We start from the raw sequence: 20,563 nt of genomic DNA on the forward strand, positions 1-20,563 counted from the left end.
GGGGGGGGGGGGGGGGGGGGGAGGGGGGGGGGGGGGGGGGGGGGGGGGGGGGGGGGGGGGGGGGGGGGGGGGGGGGGGGGGGGGGGGGGGGGGGGGCTGGCGTGCTGGAGAGGGCTGATGCTCTGGCGGCAAAAGCTCCTGAGGTCGCAGAGAAGCTATAGCTGTCTACCGCCCTACCATTCTGAAGATGCCGATCTAGTCTGCTCTCGGAAGCTAATCAGGGTAGACCCCGGTTACTACTGGGAAGGATTCCGCCAGTGAATACTGGGTGCGGTGGGCTCTTTGCTTTTCCTCCAGTCACACCTGCCCACAAGGCCCTAGCACCGTTTCTGCTCCCCACACCAACAATCTGCGCGATTGGACTGATTTTGCTGACTGATTTCATACATGCGGTCATTCCCTGATGGTATTGGCTAGGTAGCAAGTCTCGAGCATTTTTAGGAAGCGCCACGGGCAGGTTTCCCAGAAAGAAGGGGGCGGGGAGGGGGTCCTCCCAAAAAAGGAGAGAGCGGGAAGAATCGCGGTAGAGTGGAAAGGAAAGGAAATGGCGGGAGCGGGTACCTGAGGCGGTGAGAGGACGACGATTGTACTGTACTGTACTGTACGACGACTGGGCTGAGTCCTGCAAAACTCGAAGCTTGGTGGGACTAGTTGGAACCATGATTAAAAGCCATGGCAGCAGAAGTGGGAGCTATTTGTTTAGGAAGTTCTCCAGCACACAGTCTACAGGAACACCTGACTTCGATGTATTAGATGAACCCAGTCTTTATTTCTCTGTACCTGGGTTCTCCTGTGTCCCCTTACTAACCTCTCAGGTGAGTGACAGCACCCACGAGGTCTTGCCTAGACTCAGCTGCAGTTCAAAAAGGTTCTTGGTGTGAGAGAGGAAGAGAAGGGGAGAATGAGAGGATAGAAAAAAGGAAGGAGGTGTGTGAAAGAAGAGAAGACAGAAAAAGGAAAGAAGAGAGGGAGAGAAGAAAGGGAAAAGAAAGGAGACAGTGAGCAGAAAGAGAAGAGGGGAAAGAGAAGGGAAGAGAGGGAGAAAGGAGGAAAGGGAAGAGAGGTAAGAGAGAGGAAAGTGAATAAAGGGGGAAAGAGGAGAGGAGAGGGAGAGGAAAGAGAAGGAAGTAGAGAGGAGGGGAGAGAAAGAGAAGAATGAGAAAAGAGAGGAGAAATCGAGGGAGAGGGAGAAAGAGAGAGAAAAAGAAAGGGAGAAAGGAGAGAGTAGTGAGAAGAAGGCAGTAAAAGATACACAATTCAAAAATGATACATGATTATTTCAGAATGCTAGCTTGTTTCCTGCCTATAGCATCTTGGAGATACCTAGATAGCTACAGGAAAACAAATCTCATCTTGGAAGACATTATTCAATAAACAGAGAAAAGAAACAAATCAATTATCTTGGAGTGCTATTTGTAATGAAAGAGAGAGAGAAAACAGAAAGACATATGGAGTGATCAAGGAAGACTAGCACCCTCTGGTATTTGAACTTCTCAAGCCCTTTTCAAGGCTACTTATTCTCCTGTCATTTCCACCCTGCTACTCATCTCTCATTTGTGGCTCTAAGAAGCTGTGGCATATGTAGCAGCCACACCGCAGTCTCACTAGGTGGGTTAAATCAGGCTGAAGGTAACCTACAAGTAAGTTGGGAGGATGTCTACTCCTGTCTTTACTCTGTTAGAAAGTCAGCCAAAGCAGGTACATGGAGTGCTTAAAGCAGGGGGTGGCAACCTTTTTGGCCGTGAGAGCCATAAACGCCACATTTTTTAAAATGTAATTTCGTGAGAGCCGTACAGTGCTCACAGTGTCCGCTCCTGTAACAGCGCCTGAAAAAAAAATTGACTTTATGGCTCCTGCAGAAAGAGCCATATCTGGCCCTCAAAAGAGCCAGATATGGCTCGAGAGTTGCCGACCCCTGGCTTAGAGTTGGTTAGATATAGAAGCCAAGGTCATCCATTGAATCCAAACCATCATCAATCCTCTTGATTTTTGTCTTGCTACTGGCCTCTGATGGCTTTGGAAGAGAGTGAGGCCAATGACTTTGTGCAACTTTACCTTCATTCCAACTTATTTTCAAATCAAGAGATATCACCCAGTGACCCTATCACCGGTCACCCAGACAACAAACTATATGTAAAGTGTGTTGATGTATGTTATAGATATGTAAGTTTATATCCATATATATGTAGGGTGTCCTCCAAAACTGTACTACTTCCAAGTTGGAGATAAATAGATGTGTGTATATATGTGTGTGTAGGGTGTGTTTAATAAATATAGTGTGTTATGGGTATTAGACATACACACAAATATAATTATGCATATGTATATATTTTAATATCATAATCTAAGATGAGAAAAATATCCTATTATATGGGGGGACAGAGAAAAAATTAAATATAATTCTAAGGCAGGCAGTTGAGGGCTACTGGGCAGGATTTAGATGGGACAATAGTCCTCTCTTCTGCATTCTGAGTTTAAAAAAGAGAAAGCCCATGTAGGTCTTCTCCAGATCTACATTTGCTTTTCTCCTTGTCCTGGGTAAGGAGAGTGTCATTACTTCCTCCTCCCTGCTCAGTCATGACTCCCAGTGGCACAGGCACTTCCATTACTGAAAGGAAGGGTTCAGACTGAACAGAATATGAGGAGGAGCTGTCTTCTTCCAGAGAGACAAAAACTTGGCAATTGAGATGTGAATCTGAAAAAAAAAGGAACTAGAGTTCCAGTTCCTGGGTTCAAATTCTGCCTTCAATGCTTATGAGCTATATGACCTAAGGCCCCTGGACTGGTTGCATGCTAGAAAGTAATGACCTCTTAGATACCATATTGCCCCATACCATGATACCATACTTCTTAGATACCATGACAAGGACTGGTGGCTGGATCAGAAATGGCATCATCTGAGCTGTGGCCCTCATGTTCCTGCTGCTGCTCCTGATTAGTGTTTCCCCCATCCCCATTACTTTGTAAATAATGTTATATACTTATTAGCAATCGTTCCCAAAATTGAATTCAAGCTCCTAGAAGGGAAGGTCTGTGTTATTTTTGGTTTTGTGTCCCTAGTGCTTGATCATAATGCTTGGCACATAGGAGATGCTTAATAGATGTGTGTTGATGGACTGTTCATTTGAGAGAGTTGAACTAAAAAATATCCAGATTCCCTTCCAGCTCAAAATCTATGAGCCTATCAAGCTAGGTTCTATCGGTATAGCTAATTAGTGCAGCCAATAAACTTTATTTAGAGGCTTGATTATTGTTGATTAAAATCTCCCTTTTTCCTCTTGGTCCTGCCAGTCCCTGTATTCTCACTGAACCCATTGTTCAATGAAGCTGCAATTTTGCTATAACCTGAGTCCTTCTGGCTTTCTAGTAACAAACTCTGGCAGGTGACTACAGGCATGCCCACAGAGAGGGCTCTGGGTACCCTTTTTGACACACATGCCATAAGCTCACCATCACAGTTCTGGGAGGTCCTTCCCCACAGAGAACACAGTTTAGTACTGAACCTATTGGGCATAGGGAGAAGAGCAACAAATTCCTAAGAGTGTTTTCTCTAGATTCTACCTTACCTGGCTAAAAATAGGATCCTTTTTCAAGAAAAATTACTTCAGCCCAGTAGATACACTAAAATGGCAAATCTGGGTATTTGATAGGAAGGAAGGAAGAAAGGAAAGAAGGAAGAAGGGGGGAGGAAGGAAGGAAAATGAACTTCTTTATGGAAAGACCAAACATGATGATTTTATTTGTTCATGTGTATGTATGTGTGGGAGAGTAGGCTTTATTTTATTTCATTTTATTTTTTGTTTATTTTTTTTTTTTAAATTTTTTAATTAGAATTTTTATTTAATTAATTAATTTAGAGTATTTTGGCATGATTCCATGATTCATGTTCTTTCTTCCCTTCCTCCCACCCCCTTCCTGTAACCAATGCACAACTCCACTGGGTTTTACAAGTGTCATTGATCAAGACCTATTTCCATATTACTTGTTTATTGTCTTCTGGTTCTCCTCTGTAGTCTGGAATTTTTCTGCATAAAAATCATTAGGGTCAAGTTTTTTTTCTTGTTTGTTTTTTTTTTTTTTTATTTGTGGATTGTAGTTCTTGGGTTTTGTTCCTTCCTGGTCAGAAGTCTAAATGAGAAAGGTAGGTGATCTTTGTATTGAGCTCCAGAGAGATTTTTGCCCTGAGGCTATTTTGGGGGGGGGTCTCTGCATTGTCTGCTGTGTGCTGTCCCTCTCTGCCCAATTTCTGTACCAAATCTCCATGTCCCAAGTCTCCCTGCTCTCAGGGGTAAGTCTGTGGTGTCTTCAGCCAGCCCTCCAAGAACCTAGAGGTTACCTACTTGCTCCAGACTCTGGCGCTATAGGTGGAGTGGGGGAGGGATGATGAGCTCTCGCTTTGGTGGGAGTAGTTTTCCCCCCTTTTAGCATCAAAATACCCAAACTCTGCCTACTATTATTGCTGAGCCCTACTGTGGAGTCCCTTCACTCATCTGATTCTGGTTTTTATCCTTTTGAGGCACTTCATATCAGTTGGTGGAGAGGAGAAGAAGAGCCTTGCTTCTACTCTGGGGTCATCTTAACCCTAAAGTCCAGGAGTTATCTTCATGATGCTGTGGTTGCTTTTTGTTGTTCCCATGCTTTTGACAGGTAAGTGATCCCAGATTCTATACAGAAGGACTGAGGAGGGCTGACCAGTTGGGAAAGGAAGGTGGTAGTGACAATGGGTCTACAATAATAATAATGCCTGCATTTCTTCACAATAGCTTCTTGCTTCTCACTAAGCTATCTTTTTTGTTTCCATTTCACAAATAGAAATCCTAAATCCTGTTGAAGAGAAGGGGTCAGGCTGGGGCAGCTAGTCTAAAAGATGTCTTTCAATGGAGATACCCAAAAGGATAAAATTTTACAAAATTCTTCCCTGTGCCTTGATCCTTCAGGCTTTGAAACTAATAGGATAAAGGGAAATTGTGGCATGGTTATAAAAAAAGAAGGAAGAAATGTCACAGAGTCAAAACCTATTGTATCCACATTGAATATTGCTTTAGGTGTTTTTATGTTTTTCACTCTTTTCTATAAAGTCTGGAAGCTATAGTCTCAATTAAGGAAAACACAGAAACTCCTCTTTCCTAGATTCCCATATGCTGATGAATTCAACGGTGGTCTTTGCTGGACAAATTCTTTCAGAGTATTAGTAACTTCTTCAGCTATTTTCATTTCTCTGTATTTACTTCTGTAACAGGTAAAAATCAGGGTCTCACTAAACAAACTCACATCCTCAGTCTGCCACTTGACTCCTTACTACATATACACTTTCATAATCACAGGCTCTATGGAGATCTAGGGGTATGCTGAGCAATTTATTCCTCATGAATGAGTTGCATTCTCTTCTCATTAATAAATTGCCTTGAGCTCCCCACTCCAATTCATCATACTTTAGCTTAATTATTCAATGAACTAGAGAATCTTCCTTGCCATTAGTAATAACATTCATCCATATTTAAATATTAAATTACTAAAAGTTTATTGACAAATAAACAATAAGAAACATTTTTATGTACACATATATATATATATATGTTGCAGTAGATTGAATATAGCTAAAGTCATCTCAGAATATCAGTAGCTCACTTCTCTTCACCTCACTGGAAATACAAGCCTAAATCATTCAATTACCTCATTAGCATCTTTTTAACATTCCTCCTCAAGATGTCTCCCCTATTCCTTTGGTTTTCTTCTAACATCAATGAAAGAAAAGCCTTCTACCTTCTCTCAAACTCTTAAGAAAACTCTCTCTATATTTCTGGTTAACTTTCCATTAGATATTTTGCATATGGGACCCTTATCAAAAGTACAAAGATTCTTTTCCTAAGTGGCTTTTATCCCCATCTAATTTCAACTGCATTGGATTTGCTTGTGAAAAATCTTCTCATTAGCAAAATTGCCCATTGTATTTTCTGTGATCCTCTATGTCAAGAGAAAAATTGACTAAATAATAATCTATGGACAACACTAGCATATGCCAATAATAGAGGTCAACAATCCCTCAGTAATCAAAGACACACTTTACAATCAGAACAGATTTTTGTACAGTTTTATGGTTACCTTGGGTCCAGTGACACAAACTAAACTAAGACTGTGACTAGTCTATATTAGAAACAAGGGTGGGGTCACACTTTGCTGGCTTGCCAGTGTAGAGGAGGCCAAAATTTATAGCCACAGGGAGAAGAGCAGGTCAACATCTTCTGGAAAGTCCAAAACCCAAAACCTCCCACAAGAGAGAAATCTAGTGTTAGGGAAAAGATCTCCTGACCAGGTGAATCATCCTCCATTTATGGTCTATATCCCCCTAAAGAGGCAGGTCTAATCTCAGTTATGAACACAGTCTCCTAACAAGTCTCCTACAAACTTTCTTACCAAGGTCTATACAAAATAAATCCAAATCTAAGCACTAGAAATTGGTTACAGTGGATAATAATCTGTTAAGCAGTAATCAATTATCAATTTCACACCTCTATTATTTGATTATGAATTCTTTCCTCATCCATTGATGTGAGAGGCACACTCCTACTCGTTCTTCATTTTTTTTATACCCTTACCTTCCATCTTGGAATCAATACTATGATGTATTGGTTCCAAGGCAGAAGACGGAGAAGGGATAGGCAATTGGGGTTAAGCCAGAGTTCCAGTGTCACAGAGCTAGGAGGTGTCTGAGACCAGATTTGATCTTAGGTCCTCTTAACTCCAGGCCTGGTGCTCTATCAAATGAGCCACTTAGCTGCCCCTAGAGTTTATTTTAGGATGAAATCTCTAATTTCTGCCAGGCTACTTTTTAGCTTTTCCAAAAAATTTTTTTATCAAATAGTGAATCTTTTCTCTAGTAACTGGAATCTTTGGGTTTATTGTATCCTATGCTACTGTGTTCATTAGTTTCTCTAAATTGAATGTCTAATCTGATCTACTGATTGACCTTTCAATTTTTAACTAGTACCAACTGGAGGTTTTTTCATTGTGGTTTTTTTAACCCTTACTTTCAGTCTTAGAATCAATACCAGTGTTGCTTCCAAGGCAGAAGAGGAATAAGTAGTACCAGTTGTTTTAAAGATTATTGTTTTGGAGGATAATTTCAGATCTTTAATTGATAAGCCTCTTTTCCATCCCCCTTTATTCATCATTACCATTTGGATCCTTTTGTTCCCTCAAATGAATGTTATTTTTTTTAACTCTATCAAATGAACCTTTGGTAGTTTGATTGGCACCTCATTAAATCAGTAAATTAATTTTGGTAGTATTATCATGTTTATTATATTGGTTCAACCTACCAATGAGAAACCAATATTTCTCCAGTTTTTTGTCTGTTTCTACAAGGATTGTTTTGCAATCAGATTCATATAGTCCCTGAGTATGATAGACCTCCAAATATTTTGTACCTTCTTTGGATATTTTTATTGGAACGTTTCTTTCTTGCTCTTCCTTCTAGGATTTTTTTATTGGAGTTTTTTAGGGTAACATGGAAATTATATTGATTCATGTAGATTTATTTAATAGCCTGCAATTCTGATGAGTTTGTTAATTATTTCCATTTATACTTTAGTTGTTTCTTAAGGGTATCTCATATCTGGCATCATCTGCAAAAAGTGATCATTTGGTTTCTTCTCTGCCTATGTGTATTCTATCCGTTTCTCTGTCATGTCTTGTTACTATAGCTAGAATTTCTGGAATTACATTAAATAATAGTTGTGACAAGAGGCATCTTATTGTACTTCTGATCTTTTCGACCATTTAGAAAGGTTACCAATATTTTCCAGTTGTATATAAGGTTTGCTCTTGGTTTTAGATAGTCTTTCTTTAATATATTAGGTAGTAGCTCATTTATCCTTATGCTTTTGACTTTCAATAGAAATAAATTTTGAATTTTGGCAATATTTTCATCATCTATTAAGAGAATCATGTGGTTTTAATATTTTTATTAACACAATTTATTATGGTTATTATCATATTGAATAAGTCAATTGCATAACACTGATCAGAGTTTATATTCTTCTGTGAAGATAGGATTAACTCTCCCCTTGCCTATTTTTAACTAATCAAATCAAAAACTTTAAGTAAGAGAGTTTGCAAGTCACTTGCTAAAGTGGGTGACAACTCCAGAGGCCACTGTCCTGCCCCTGAGCAGTGCTAGGCAAATTGAAAGACTGTGATTGGTTCCTGTAAAGTAGGGAAGGGACAGGAAGTGAGGTGGGAAAAGGACTATGAAAAGTCCTGAAATTCCTGTCCAGAGAACTTCTCCTTTGGACTTCTCCTTTGAAATTCTTCTTTGGACACTGTGTGTCTGTGAGCTGGACTGAAGGAGGAGACTCTTTCCCTGGATCCTGCTTCAGTGAGCTGGGTGAGTAGTTGGCCTTCCTTTTCTGGTTTCTGGAGAGATTGGTTCTGGAGAGGCTTCCTTTCCTGGAGGAGGCTGTATTGGTAGAACCCTTGCTAAAGACAACCCTGAGACTCCTGGCTTAAGAGACTACCATGACTCCATGTGGAAATTGAGACTCGAGAGCCCTTGCAGGGCGGTGAGCTGGACAGAAATTAAAGGGTATCTAGCTAGGCAATACTTGCTATTTTCTTCCTACATTTCTCTCTTTTATTATATCTCTATTAAATTAAATTGTTAAGAGCAGCTAACAGACTCGTGCCTTAAGAGTTAGTTTTTTTTAATCGGTGACTACAATATTACATTAGAATTCTCAGGGGGAAACTGGATGGCTCAGTGGATTGAGAGCCAGGCCTAGAGGCGGGAGGTCCTAGGTTCAAGTCTGGCCTCAGACACTTCTTAGCTGTGTGACCCTGGGCAAGTCACTTAACCCCCATTGCCTAGCCCTGTAACAAATAAAAATTAATATAGAAGGATATATATAAAGATATTAGGGTTAAAAAAGAATTTTAAAAAAAGAATTTTCATATTAGCATAAAAACTTAAATTTAAATTCTTACATTAATTGGCAGACCACAAAGGTTGTGACATACTCTCAATCTTCTTCAATTTTCTTCACTTTTTACTATCCTTATGTCAGGTCTTTAGTAGCTAAATTCTGGGGTTCTGAGTTCTTACTCTGCTCTAAGTAAGTCCTAAATTTTTTTTTCTTTTCCCCCTTAAACTGAAAACAGCTGAATTACCACTGCTATGAGGTAAGTTAGCTTTTTTTTCCTTAGGCAACAATTAGCTGGCCTTCAGGGCTCCACCTAGGGAGACACTTCCACTCCCATCCCATCTCCACTTGACCTCCACTCCTTGCCTCAGGGAGGAAGCAACCCTGCCCCCACAAGCTTCCATCTCCAAGCCCAGCATTCTTTAAGGCCTTTCCTAAACCCCAGGTGTCTCTACTAGTGGAAACAGGAGCAACTAAAACCGCTCCTTTAATCCTGTAAAGCTTTCAAATCCATTAAGAATAAAATACCAGCAAACCTTTTTTGCCCCCAGGCCAGCTCAGTGAAGTGGCTTCCTGCCCATGTGGTCTAAAAGTGGCTCCCTGGAAGCACATGGTAGAAACACGTGGTTCTGGCATTTTTTTACCCCTGTGGGGATTTAGATACTATGTTATTTAGGGAATATATATTAAATATTGGAATTAATTCATTGTTTATAGTGTCTTTAAGTATAATGTAGCTTCCCTGCTTGTCTTTTTATCATTTCTGTATGTACTGTAGCCTTACCTAAAATCATGATTGCTATCCCTGCTGGTTTTAGTTCAGCTTACGTATAATAGTTTTTGATTCACCTCTTCTCTTTAACTCTCTCTGAATCTTCAAGTTTCAAGGGTGTTTCTTATGAACAACACAGTGTTGGACTCTTGTTTTCTAATCCATTCCGCTATCCTTTTGTTTGCTAGGTGAGTTCATCCTATTTATGTTCATAGTTATGATTGCTAATTGTTCATTTCCCTCATTCCCTGCTGCTATAGAGATTCTTGGGCCACTTCACACAAGACATCACCTAGGGCTCCTCTCTCACTGCTGTGAGCCTCAGTGCTGCCCACCTCCTTCACTGGAATCCTTATGCCCTCCTCCCTCCTTTCTCTTAGCAGCTCTATTCTTGCCACAGGGAGCAGAGTTATCCCTGATACAGATTCTCTTGTAGTACCTCTCCTGCTGCTGCTTTTTGAAGTGATCTCCACTCTGGGATTCTGCCACAAAACAGGATTCTGATCTATACCTGGAATGGTCTCTGCCCTTCTACTACCACTAGGCTATGAAGGCCAACTCTCAAGTGGGTTATTCTGGGCCTTCCCACTCCTTTTGCTCTAGATTGCTTTGTATTTCCACTTATTCTGGCTGGTCTCCTTCAAAGATTTTATAGTATTCTGGCTATCCTTCTATATATAAAATATTTGGAAGAATCTGCAGCTTATTCTACCTACTCATTTAAAAAAAAAAACTTAATTTCCTCCTGGAACCTGGAAAAAGGACTAAATTTATAGGAATAGGATCTGAGTTAAAATTCTGCCCATTATGTTTTTTACTTGTTTGGCCCTGAGCAAGTCACTCTTTGGACCTTCAGTTTCTCATTGATAAAAGAAGGAAGTTGACCAAAGTAACTTCTAACATCCCATTTAGCCCTTAATGAATGACTTCAAGAGTTTGTCTTTTAAATCAAAGTTCTTTCCAGTACTATGATATCTTGTCAACTTAACCTGGAATATCATCAGTTTATCCCTGCCTCTGACATATTATTGTTGTTTTATTGTTCAGTCATGTCCAGCTCTTTCCCACTTGGTGTTCTCTTGACAAATATGTTGGATTTACCATTTTCTTCTTCAGTTCATTTTACAGATGAGAAAACTGAGGCTAACAGTGTTAAATGACTTGCCCAGGGTCAAACAGCTAGAGAGTATCTGAGGCCAGATTTGAACTCATCCTTTTGACTCTAGACCCAGCACTATATTCACTGTGCCACCTAGCTGCCCACCTCTGACGTATACCATTTGTGTAAACTAAGCAAGCCACCTAGCCTTCCAGTGCCCCGAGAACATTCCTTTAACCAGTCTGAGACTGCTGCATAAATCATAGGTTCAAAGAATTGGAGCCAGCTCATTTAGTCCAAATGCCTCATTTCACAAAGAGCCTCAAAAAATCACCTGTCTAAAGTCATAGAGTAAGATGAGAGCAGGGTTGAAATGAGGTTCTGAGTTTCTCAGGCTCCAGACCAATTCAGTTCTTTTCTTCCTATGAAAACTACCTAATTCCATGAAAAAGTCTGATTTTCTGTCTCTAATTCCATTCCACTTTTTCATATAACATAAGGCTTACCACATGAACTGAGATTGGAAGGAAGGTCAGGATTCAGCTAGATATAGGTGAGGAGGAGTGTTCAGCCACACAAACAAAAACTTTTAGTTTCTGCGTAGACATGGAAATGGGAAGTGGAGTCCAGAGTTTGGTGGGAAGCTAATAGTTGAGTTTGACTGGACTGAACAACAAACACACAAAAGGAGAAAGCTAAAAAAGAAACAGATGGTGAAAGCTCAAAGGTTTATATATTCATCCTAGTGGTAACAATCCCTTCTCCCCCATGAAGGCTTTTGACAGGGAAAAGGCAGGGCTCTGCCTTATTTTGGCAACTCTGTGGAGGATGACTTGGAAAAGGGAAAAAGAATTGAAACGGGAAGCTTTTGAACTAGTCCAAAGGGGCAGCTATGTGGTGCGATACACAGAGTGTCAGACCTGAGTCAGGAATACTTATATACATGAGTTCAAATCTGGCCTAAGACATTTCCTAGTTATATGACCCTGGACAAGTCACTTAACCCTGTTTGCCTCAGTTTCCTCATCTATGAAATGAGCTGGAGAAGGAAATGTTAACTCATACTAGTACCTTTGCAAAGAAAATCTCAAATGGAATCATTAAGAATAGGACATGACCAAAATGCCTGAATAACAGTAACAACCAACATAATAGTCTAAGCTAGATATGGTAAGGAACTGACCTAGGGTTATAGCCCTGTAAGGACAAATAATGGGCTATAGCACCTATTTGGATATTGGAACATGGGAGAGTATATCAGTGCTGAACCCAAGACTCCAGACCTGAGTGACTGGAAACATGGTTCAGTTCTCAACATGGCTGCAGAAGCTTCAGTTTTGGAGGGGAAGTTAATGACTTCTCTTTTACAGATGACTCTGAGATACCTATGGGATATGCAGGTAGATCTCCTCAGCTCCCGTCTGCATTTCTGATTCCCTGATCTGTCCCAGTTAAGTAAAAGTAACTTTTCTTATTCCCTGATAAGTCTCATTTCCATCCTGCCATAGTCAGCTGCACTTCAGCAGTAAAGATACCCTCTTTGAGCAAGACCTAGGGAGATTCTGTCCAATTCCATATAGAAACAGATCTTGGAAATGAAAATGAACAATTGAATGGCATTTTAATACTCAGAATTTACAATTAGTCAAACTGTGACCAGGAGAAAGTAAGCCACACTGGATCAATACCCAAAGAAATAGGAGGGAAGGCTAATACTTTATGTGAGGTCTTTGAAGATCATGGATCTGGCCTATGAAGACAGTGGACTCTATGAAGCTGACATCAGGTCAGTCTTCAGAGAAATAAATACTCAGCAATTCAACTTAAGTGTCTCTGGTAGGTAACCTTCTTCCCCCTGTTGCTCCCCATCCAACCCTCCCACTAGATATTATCAACTACCTATTCTACTTCCTCACATTGAGAGCTTTGAAAAGGATAGGAGAGATGATGCTTCTATACACTGCAGGAAGATAGAGGGTAGAAAACTAAGGCTGGAAGGATTTTATCAAGTTAACCCACTTAAGGGAGGGTGGAGGGGAGAAGAGAACTCTTTCCCTCTTGCTCCCTGGTTTGGTTCTCCCATCAGAGGTCAATGAATGAGCAGGGTTGACTGAAAGACAGCTTGACCTTCTCTGGAAAGAAGTCAAGCTCACTGAGTTAGTCACTCATGCAATCCTACCAAGCTTGTCCCGTGGACATATTTCCCTATCCTCTGGGCTGAAAGGGCTCCAGAAAGAGAATAGAAAGGACATTATTCCTGTCTGCTGAGAGCTCTTATTCTGATGGAAGAAAGAGGAGATGGGGCGTTGGGAGTAGTGCATAGTGTTATAAGGAAGAGATAAGTTTAGCAGGTTTTGTAGAGGACAGAGGCATGAGGCCAACAAGGAAAAGATTCTGGAATGCTGCAGGAAGGGTTAAGCTGTTACTGTTAGCTCTGACGGTCTCTCTCTCTCTCTGGAGGTATCTGGGGAGTGTGGCTGCTTATCCTAAGTGCTTAGTCCTGATTCCTATCCTGCCTGCTGTCTTGTGTGCTGTATTTCCTTGGAGAAGAACTTGATTCTGAACCAACTGTCTGTAGTGTTTGTAAGACCAGGTCTAGGTCCTTTTGGATCTGGGACCTTTTCTGGGCCCTGCTAAGCTTACCACAGACCATTACCTTTAATACTAAGGGTATTTTAGTGCATGTTAGCTGGAACAGGGACTGGGAAATTTTAGGTGAGTGAGGAGAAGCTTAGAGTAGTCCAACATCTCTCTGAAGACTCTGTGAGGAGACATTTAGATCTGGGGGATTTTAGTTAGTGGGATTAGCATCAGGGTTATCCTAATTCCTTTTTAGCCTTTCCCTATTAAAATTAATTACTTTCCCAATTACTGAGTAGTCTGTGTGTTGATCTCAGACCAGGTTCTGCTTTGGTCAGTTAACTGTTGGTCTTCAACCCACCCTGAAACATCTTGTCACTGGCCCAATCTAATCTACCTTATCCCATCTGCAACACCACCCTTATACAATAGGAGAAAGGAGATTGGAGGAACTGAGGAAGACAATAGAGTTCCTAGGGAGAAATTGAGGGAAAAGTTCAGAAGCTGAGCAAACACTAGGGGGCAAACATAGATCCTGCCCATTGTGATATTTAATTTATAGCTCATCTGATTCTTTCCTCTCTATTTTTTTTTTATTTTTACCAATTACATGAAATAATAAATTTCCACATAAGTTTTCTAAAGTTATATGATCCAAATTTTCTCCCTCCCTCCCCCATTCCAGAGCTGGCAAGCAATTCAACAAAAAACATATTTCCATAGTGTTCATTTTTGTAAGTGAATAGTATTGTAAAACCAAACCCCAAAACATATACCCAAATAAACAAGGGAAAAATTGTATGCTTTCATATGCATTCCTACTCCAACCATTCTTTTTCTGGAGGTGGATAGCATTCTTTGTTATAAAGTTCCTCAGATTTGTCCTGGATCATTGTATTACCAACAATAGTTAAGTCACATTTTATCATTCCACATTATTGCTGTTACTCTGTATAATGTTTTGTTGGTTCTGCATCAGTTCATATAGGTCTTTCCTTCATGTAGCTCTTTCCAAAATCATCCTGTTCATCATTCTTTATAACACAATAATATTCTATCGCCATTATATACCATAACTTGTTCAGCCATTTCTCAATTGATGGACATCTCTTTGGTTTCCAATTTTTTGCTGCTACAAAAAGAGCAGCTGTAAGTATTTTTGTACAAGCAGGTCCTTTCCCGTTTGTTTTTTTTATAATCTCTTTGGAATACAGACCTATGAGTGATCAAAGGGTATGCATTGTTTAATAAACCTTTGGGCATAATTCCAAATTATCCTCCAGAATGACTGGATCAGTTCACAACTCCTTGAACAATTCATTAATGTCCCAATTTTGTCACATTCCCTCCAACATTTATCATTTTCTTTGACTGACATATTGGCCAATCTGATAGGTATGAGGTGGTACCTCAGAGTTGCTTTAATTTGTATTTCTCTAATTGAGAGTAATTTACAATATTTGGTCATATGATTATTGATAGCTTTAATTTCTTCATCTGAAAACTGCCTATTCATAACTTTTGACCATTTGTCAATTGGGAAATGACTTGTATTCTTATAAATTGGACTTAGTTCTTTGTATATTTGAGAAAAGAAACCTTTGTCAGAAATACATTATAAAAATTTGCCCCACTTTGTTGTTTCCCTTCTAATCTTGGTTGCATTGGTTTTGCTTGTACAAAAGCTTTTTATTTTAATATAATTAAAATTATTCATTTTACTTCTTATGATTCTTTCTTTCTCTTGTCTGGTCATAAACTCTTCCCTTCTGCATAGATATGATAGATAAACTATTCTTTGTTCTCCTAGTTTACTTATAATGTCATTCTTTATGTTTAAATCATATACTCATTTTGACCCTATCTTGGTATAGGGTGTGAGATAATGATCTACACCTAATTTTTGCTATACTGTTTTCCAGTGTTTCCAGTAGTTTTTGTCAAATAGTAAGCTCTTATCCCAAAAGCTGGGATCTTTGGGTTTATCAAACACTAGATTGTTGAGTTCATTTACCCCTGATCTATTACACTGATCTAACCCCTTCTATTTCTTAGCCAGTACAAGATTGTTTTGATGATTGTTGCTTTATAGTACAGTTTAAGATCTGTTACTGCTAGGCCACCATCCTTCACATTTTTTTCATTATTTTGTTCTTGCAAGTGAATTTTGTTATTGTTTTTTCTAGCTATATAAAATAGTTTTTTGCTATTGCTATTGATTTTTGCTATTGCTATTGATTTGCTATTGATTGGTACAGTCCTAAGCAAATTAATTTACTTGGATTGTCATTTTTATTCTATTACCCTGGTCTACCCATGAGTAACTAATGTTTCTCCAGTTATTCAGATCCAATTTTATTTGTGTGAAAAGTGTTTTGCAATTGTGTTTGTATAAAGGATAATAAATCCTTTGTTTGTCTTGGCAAATAGATTCCCAAGTATTTTATATTGTCTAGAATGATTTTAAATGGAATTTCTCTTTCTTACTGTTGCTACTGGGATCTCCCCTCTCTTTAAATATGTGGCCTCCTTTCCTTCTTTGCTCTCTGTCTCTAGTCTTTCCTTCTCAATCTCCTGGAAGTTCTACTAAGAGTATAATCTCTGCCATCCTCCTTCCCTATTCCTTACTTATTCCTACCCCATGGGGTGATCAGGAACATGGTGCAGCCTTCAACAGGAATGAAGACTGGAGAAGGATCAGGCTTGGAGGAGAAGTCAATGACTTCAAATTCACCTATGACTCTCACATGCCTCTGGGACATGCAAGTGAAACTTTCCAGATTCCTTCCACATTTGGGATTCCCTGGTCCTGCCCAGGTGAGTAAGGGCCACTCTTACTATACTCTGATGAATCTCACTTCTATCCTGTCACAGGCAACATTGTCTCTGCAGTGGAGATATCCTTTCTGAAAGGGACCCTGGGACAATCTATCCTGCTCTGTACAGCCACAGATTATAGAAATGAGACTCACTCAATTAATTTGATTTATAAGACTCAGAATCAACTCATGGCCAAGATCCAGCCAAGGGAAAGTGAGCCAGGCTGGACTATTACTACCCAGGACAGATACGAAGAGAGGCTGTCTGCACCTGATATGGGGTGTGTGAAGATTGAGAATCTGACCTCTGAAGACAGCGGACTCTATGAAGCTGAAATCATGTTGATCACAGGAAAGATAAAAATTCAGATGTTCAACGTAACTGTGTCTGGTAAGAAACTTTCTCATCCCAGTAGAAAACCAGATGGGTTTTCAACCCACCCTCCCCCCAGCTATTAACAACTTCCTTCTACTCTGCCACATTCAGAACTTTCCAAAACCTGCCTTACTTCCAACTTTGTCCTTTGAAAAGAGAAGGAGAAAGGAAGCTGTTGTGTGTTGTAAGATAGAGGGTAGAAAACAGACTGGAGAAACCTTCTCAATTTCACCTATTTGAAGGAAAGAAGGTGAGGCAAGCCACTTAACCCTGTTTGCCTCCAGTTTTCTCATCTGCAAAATGAACTGGAGAAGGAATTCTAAGAGAAGATAGAGGAAATGGAGAGGATGGACTAGAGGAAAGAGGTTAGAGGACCTGAGAGAGAAGGGAAGGTTCCTGGGAAAACACTAAGGAAGTAGTTCAGGTGCTAGGTAAACCCTGGAGGATACCCTAAATCCTTTCTAATCTGATGTTAATTCATATCTCCTCTGGTTCTCCCCTCTTTTTCTATGTCCTCTCTTGAAACCACCCAAGCCTTTGCCTTTTTTTGCCTTCTTTGCCTCCCAGTTCTTTCCTTCTCAATCGCCAGGAAGTTCTACTAAGAGTATAATCTCTGCCAGTCTCCATCCCTATTCCCTACTTGTTCCCACTGCACATGCTACCTTCAGCCTACCTCCATCTAACACATAGTTCTCTATCTCCCTTCCAAGTGACAGATTGATCTTTGTTCATCCTGACTTATTATTCTAGGCAATATGACTACAGAATCTAACATGAAACCATGGAGTTCCTGGGTCCCATTTGACATCTTTATTGTAATCCTGTTGCTTGGAATCTTTGTTGGTATCCCAGTGGTTGCAGTCCTGCTGTATAAAAGTAAGGTTTGCCCTTGGAAATTTCTAGGTAACCTGAAAAAAACGAGAGGATGAGAGTGCTGTGGCAATGGGGTTTGGGGGAGAGTTACACTGGTTTTACTTTTGGAGGGAAAAAAAGAGAAGATGGGCCTTGAGCCCTGGACATTCTATTCAGTGGTCTAGCTTCATGGAAGGGTTGTGACCAGCCTGTTCTTTGACAATGACTCTTCTCATCCCTAGGCTTTTTCAAAAAAAGAAAAACACAAGGACAGAATCACATGGATGAGAGAACACTAGAGAAGGGAAGGGCAGCTTGTCCAGATGATTTCCCTTCACATCAAGAAATCCAGATTAAGGAAACATACAGATAATACAACTTGTTACTTCACACACACACACACACACACACACACACATACATATATACAAAATAGCAAATGCAGAAGAATGAGTCCAATCAAGTTTAGGCAGGGAGAAGAACAAAATCTTGTCTCTTGATCTTAGTATTACTCTTTTGTGCATAAATTTAGAGATTGAAAAACTGAGGTCACCCTAATCCTGAGAGCCTTTGACAGTTTTAACCCCTTATTTGGTGCTAAGCATAATGCTAGGAACTGGAGATACAAAGAAAAGCAAACACTTTTTTTCCCCGCAAGCACACACCCTAATAGGAGAGAGAATATATGAACAAGTATGCACAAACAGGATTTACATAGGGAAAGTTATGGAGAAGTGTAGGGGTAATGGGCAGTGTGGTAACCATCCCCCTACTTCTTCAACCTACCAACCCAAGAACAGTCTGGAAAAGAAGAGAAACCCCATTACTTGGGAAGAGCCCTATTCTTTTCCAACAACTGAAAGCCTAGACGAGTCAGCAATTCTACCCTCCCTCCCTCCATCTCTCCCTATCTCTCTCTGACTCTCAATACATGAAATCAGTGATTTGGGGATCTTCATGTCTTATATGAATACAGTCAGAGCCATATTTACAGATAGATTGGTGCAAAGAAAGGAATGGAAGAAGCCTAAAATACAAATTAATTGGGACTGCAATCATATCTCCTAAAATAGGCTTGTCCCATTAACATCCTCCCTCAACATTCACATTCTTTTCCCGATGCAATTCTGGTGAGATGCACAGATATCCAAAACTGCCTTCCTAAGCACATCAAGGGCTCCCACTAATATTAAGGAAAATGGTGCTCTTTGAGAAATTGAACCTCTTGCTGCCTTTTATGTCAATCTGAAATAGAGAGGACCACCAAAGTAGCAACCACAGGATCTCTAATTGAGGCAAAGGAATTGGAATTCAGGAAACCACAAAGCACCAGGGAACCAGAGGGGTAGAAGGACCAGAGTTTAAATACATTTCAAAAGGGAGGGGGAGGCTCTTGGAAGTTACAGCCTCGGGATAAGATTACATAAATTATTTTGCATAGAACTGCAAGTCTATTGAAGACTGGGGAGACTTGGAGGTGGTGTCTTATGTTCACTAGTGACCTGCAAATGCAGCAAGGGGTTAGTTTCCAGAGATATCATAAGACCAGTCCAAACGAATTCAAATATGCTCCAACCACCATACTATATAAATATATATAACAATACAATAATAACAATAGCACAACCACCTAAGGTTGTTGTGAGGATTACATGAGATCCTGGGAATCTGCCCAACCTCTTGGGAGGGAGTTGCCAAATTAATTCCCACCCAACATTGCAACCAGCCAGAGCTATCTCACATTCCATGTACCCTATTTCTCTGTTTCTGACCTAATAGAGCTGAAAGAAATGAACTGCCCCTTAAAGAACATTCTCTTGTGGAAAGGCCCTCTCCTTCGTGGGATCCTCTCATGGACACCGGGAACCCTGGACAAACTGAAGAAAGCCAAGAGAAGTACAAGGTCAACATGCCCCAACCAGACTGGCTACTGCCCTCCATCCATTCTTCATGTTCCTCAGTCCCTATTGGAAGAGAAATCGACAAACACACTGAAACCAATCAGGACACTCCATCCATAATCTGCATGGCTGGCCAAAGGAAAGAGCTACCCTTTCTCCTCCCTCTACCCATGCTAGGGCTAACAAAACAAAGACTAAGGGGACCTCCTTCCCCAAATGTGGCAGATTAATAAAATTATCTCCATGGCTGCTGGGACTGAAAATGCTAAGCCCTGTTGTATTTATTAGATGAGACCATATCTTGATTGGGGGCAGCTGAGTGGCTCAGTGGATTGAGAGCCAGGCCTAGAGACTGGAGGTCCTAGGTTCAAGTCCGGCCTCGGACACTTCCAGCTGTGTGACCTTGGGCAAGTCACTTGACCCCTACTGCCCACCCTTACCACTCCTGGGCCAAGGACGGTCCCTAGCCCGGATGAAAAAGGAGGAGGGTTGGGCGTAGGGCTAGCAACCCCACCCTGTAAAAACTACATCTGCTAAAGAAACTGCAACCTAAAGTAGGGGCAGCTGGGCTAGCTCAGTGGAGTGAGAGCCAGGCCTAGAGACGAAAGAGGTCCTAGGTTCAAGTCCGGGCTCAGACACTTCCCAGCTGGGTGACCCAGAGGGACTGTGTGTCCCATTGCCTACTGGTTGTGGCCCTATGCTCCTAGAATGGAGTCCCAGGATAAAAAAAAAATATCTTGATTATTCTCTAGCTATAAACGAGGCCTAAATACCTCCCAAATATGACTCCCAAGTATGACAGAAAGTGCTTGAATTGGTGGTGATTGCATTTGGTCACATCCTCTGGGACCTGTATAAAGTAAAGAAGCTAGCCGGAATCAAGGATTAAAGTGTCTAGCAACTGTAATGGTGGGGCACCAGGGATATTAACTATTATTATTAAAATGTAATCTAAATGGTTTGGGGGTTCACACTGGGTTGAAGGAGAGACAGGACCAACCAGGATAGGGAGACCAGAGTTCACTGCCAAGCTGTTAACTGTCACAGGAATGGCAGTTAGGCCCAACAGTCACTCAGCCCTCCTAGGCTAGGGTCTATGGAACCAGCAGGCAAAAGGTAAAAGTTTATAACAGTTTAATTGAAGGAAATAATAAAAAGGATGGGAATAAGGGATTCTATACTTACGAGCTAAGGGCAAACCACAGGGGCAAGGGAAGGACTTGACTACACTATTCTATTGACCTAA

General features: G+C 40.6%; 1 protein-coding gene across 1 annotated transcript; it reads left to right on the plus strand.

The window, feature by feature from the left end:
* The first annotated feature begins 12,528 nt into the window (after positions 1 to 12,528).
* LOC123246079 lies at positions 12,529 to 19,547 on the plus strand. The gene is made up of 3 exons (XM_044675027.1): positions 12,529 to 12,625; positions 16,244 to 16,579; positions 19,196 to 19,547. The coding sequence occupies exons 1-3, from the start codon at positions 12,529 to 12,531 to the stop codon at positions 19,435 to 19,437; spliced, it is 675 nt and encodes a 224-aa protein (XP_044530962.1). The 3' UTR covers positions 19,438 to 19,547.
* Positions 19,548 to 20,563: the final 1,016 nt, after the last annotated feature.

Source organism: Gracilinanus agilis, chromosome 4, assembly GCF_016433145.1.
Source record: "Gracilinanus agilis isolate LMUSP501 chromosome 4, AgileGrace, whole genome shotgun sequence".
Lineage (NCBI taxonomy): Eukaryota > Metazoa > Chordata > Mammalia > Didelphimorphia > Didelphidae > Gracilinanus > Gracilinanus agilis.

Bases quoted from the DNA above. Each gene is read 5' to 3' on its own strand.
- LOC123246079 (XM_044675027.1), top strand. From the start codon at position 12,529: ATGGATCTGGCCTATGAAGACAGTGGACTCTATGAAGCTGACATCAGG. The intron at 12,626-16,243 runs GTAGGTAACCTT...ATCCTGTCACAG, and splicing joins ATTCAACTTAAGTGTCTCTG to GCAACATTGTCTCTGCAGTG. The intron at 16,580-19,195 runs GTAAGAAACTTT...CTGACCTAATAG, and splicing joins GTTCAACGTAACTGTGTCTG to AGCTGAAAGAAATGAACTGC.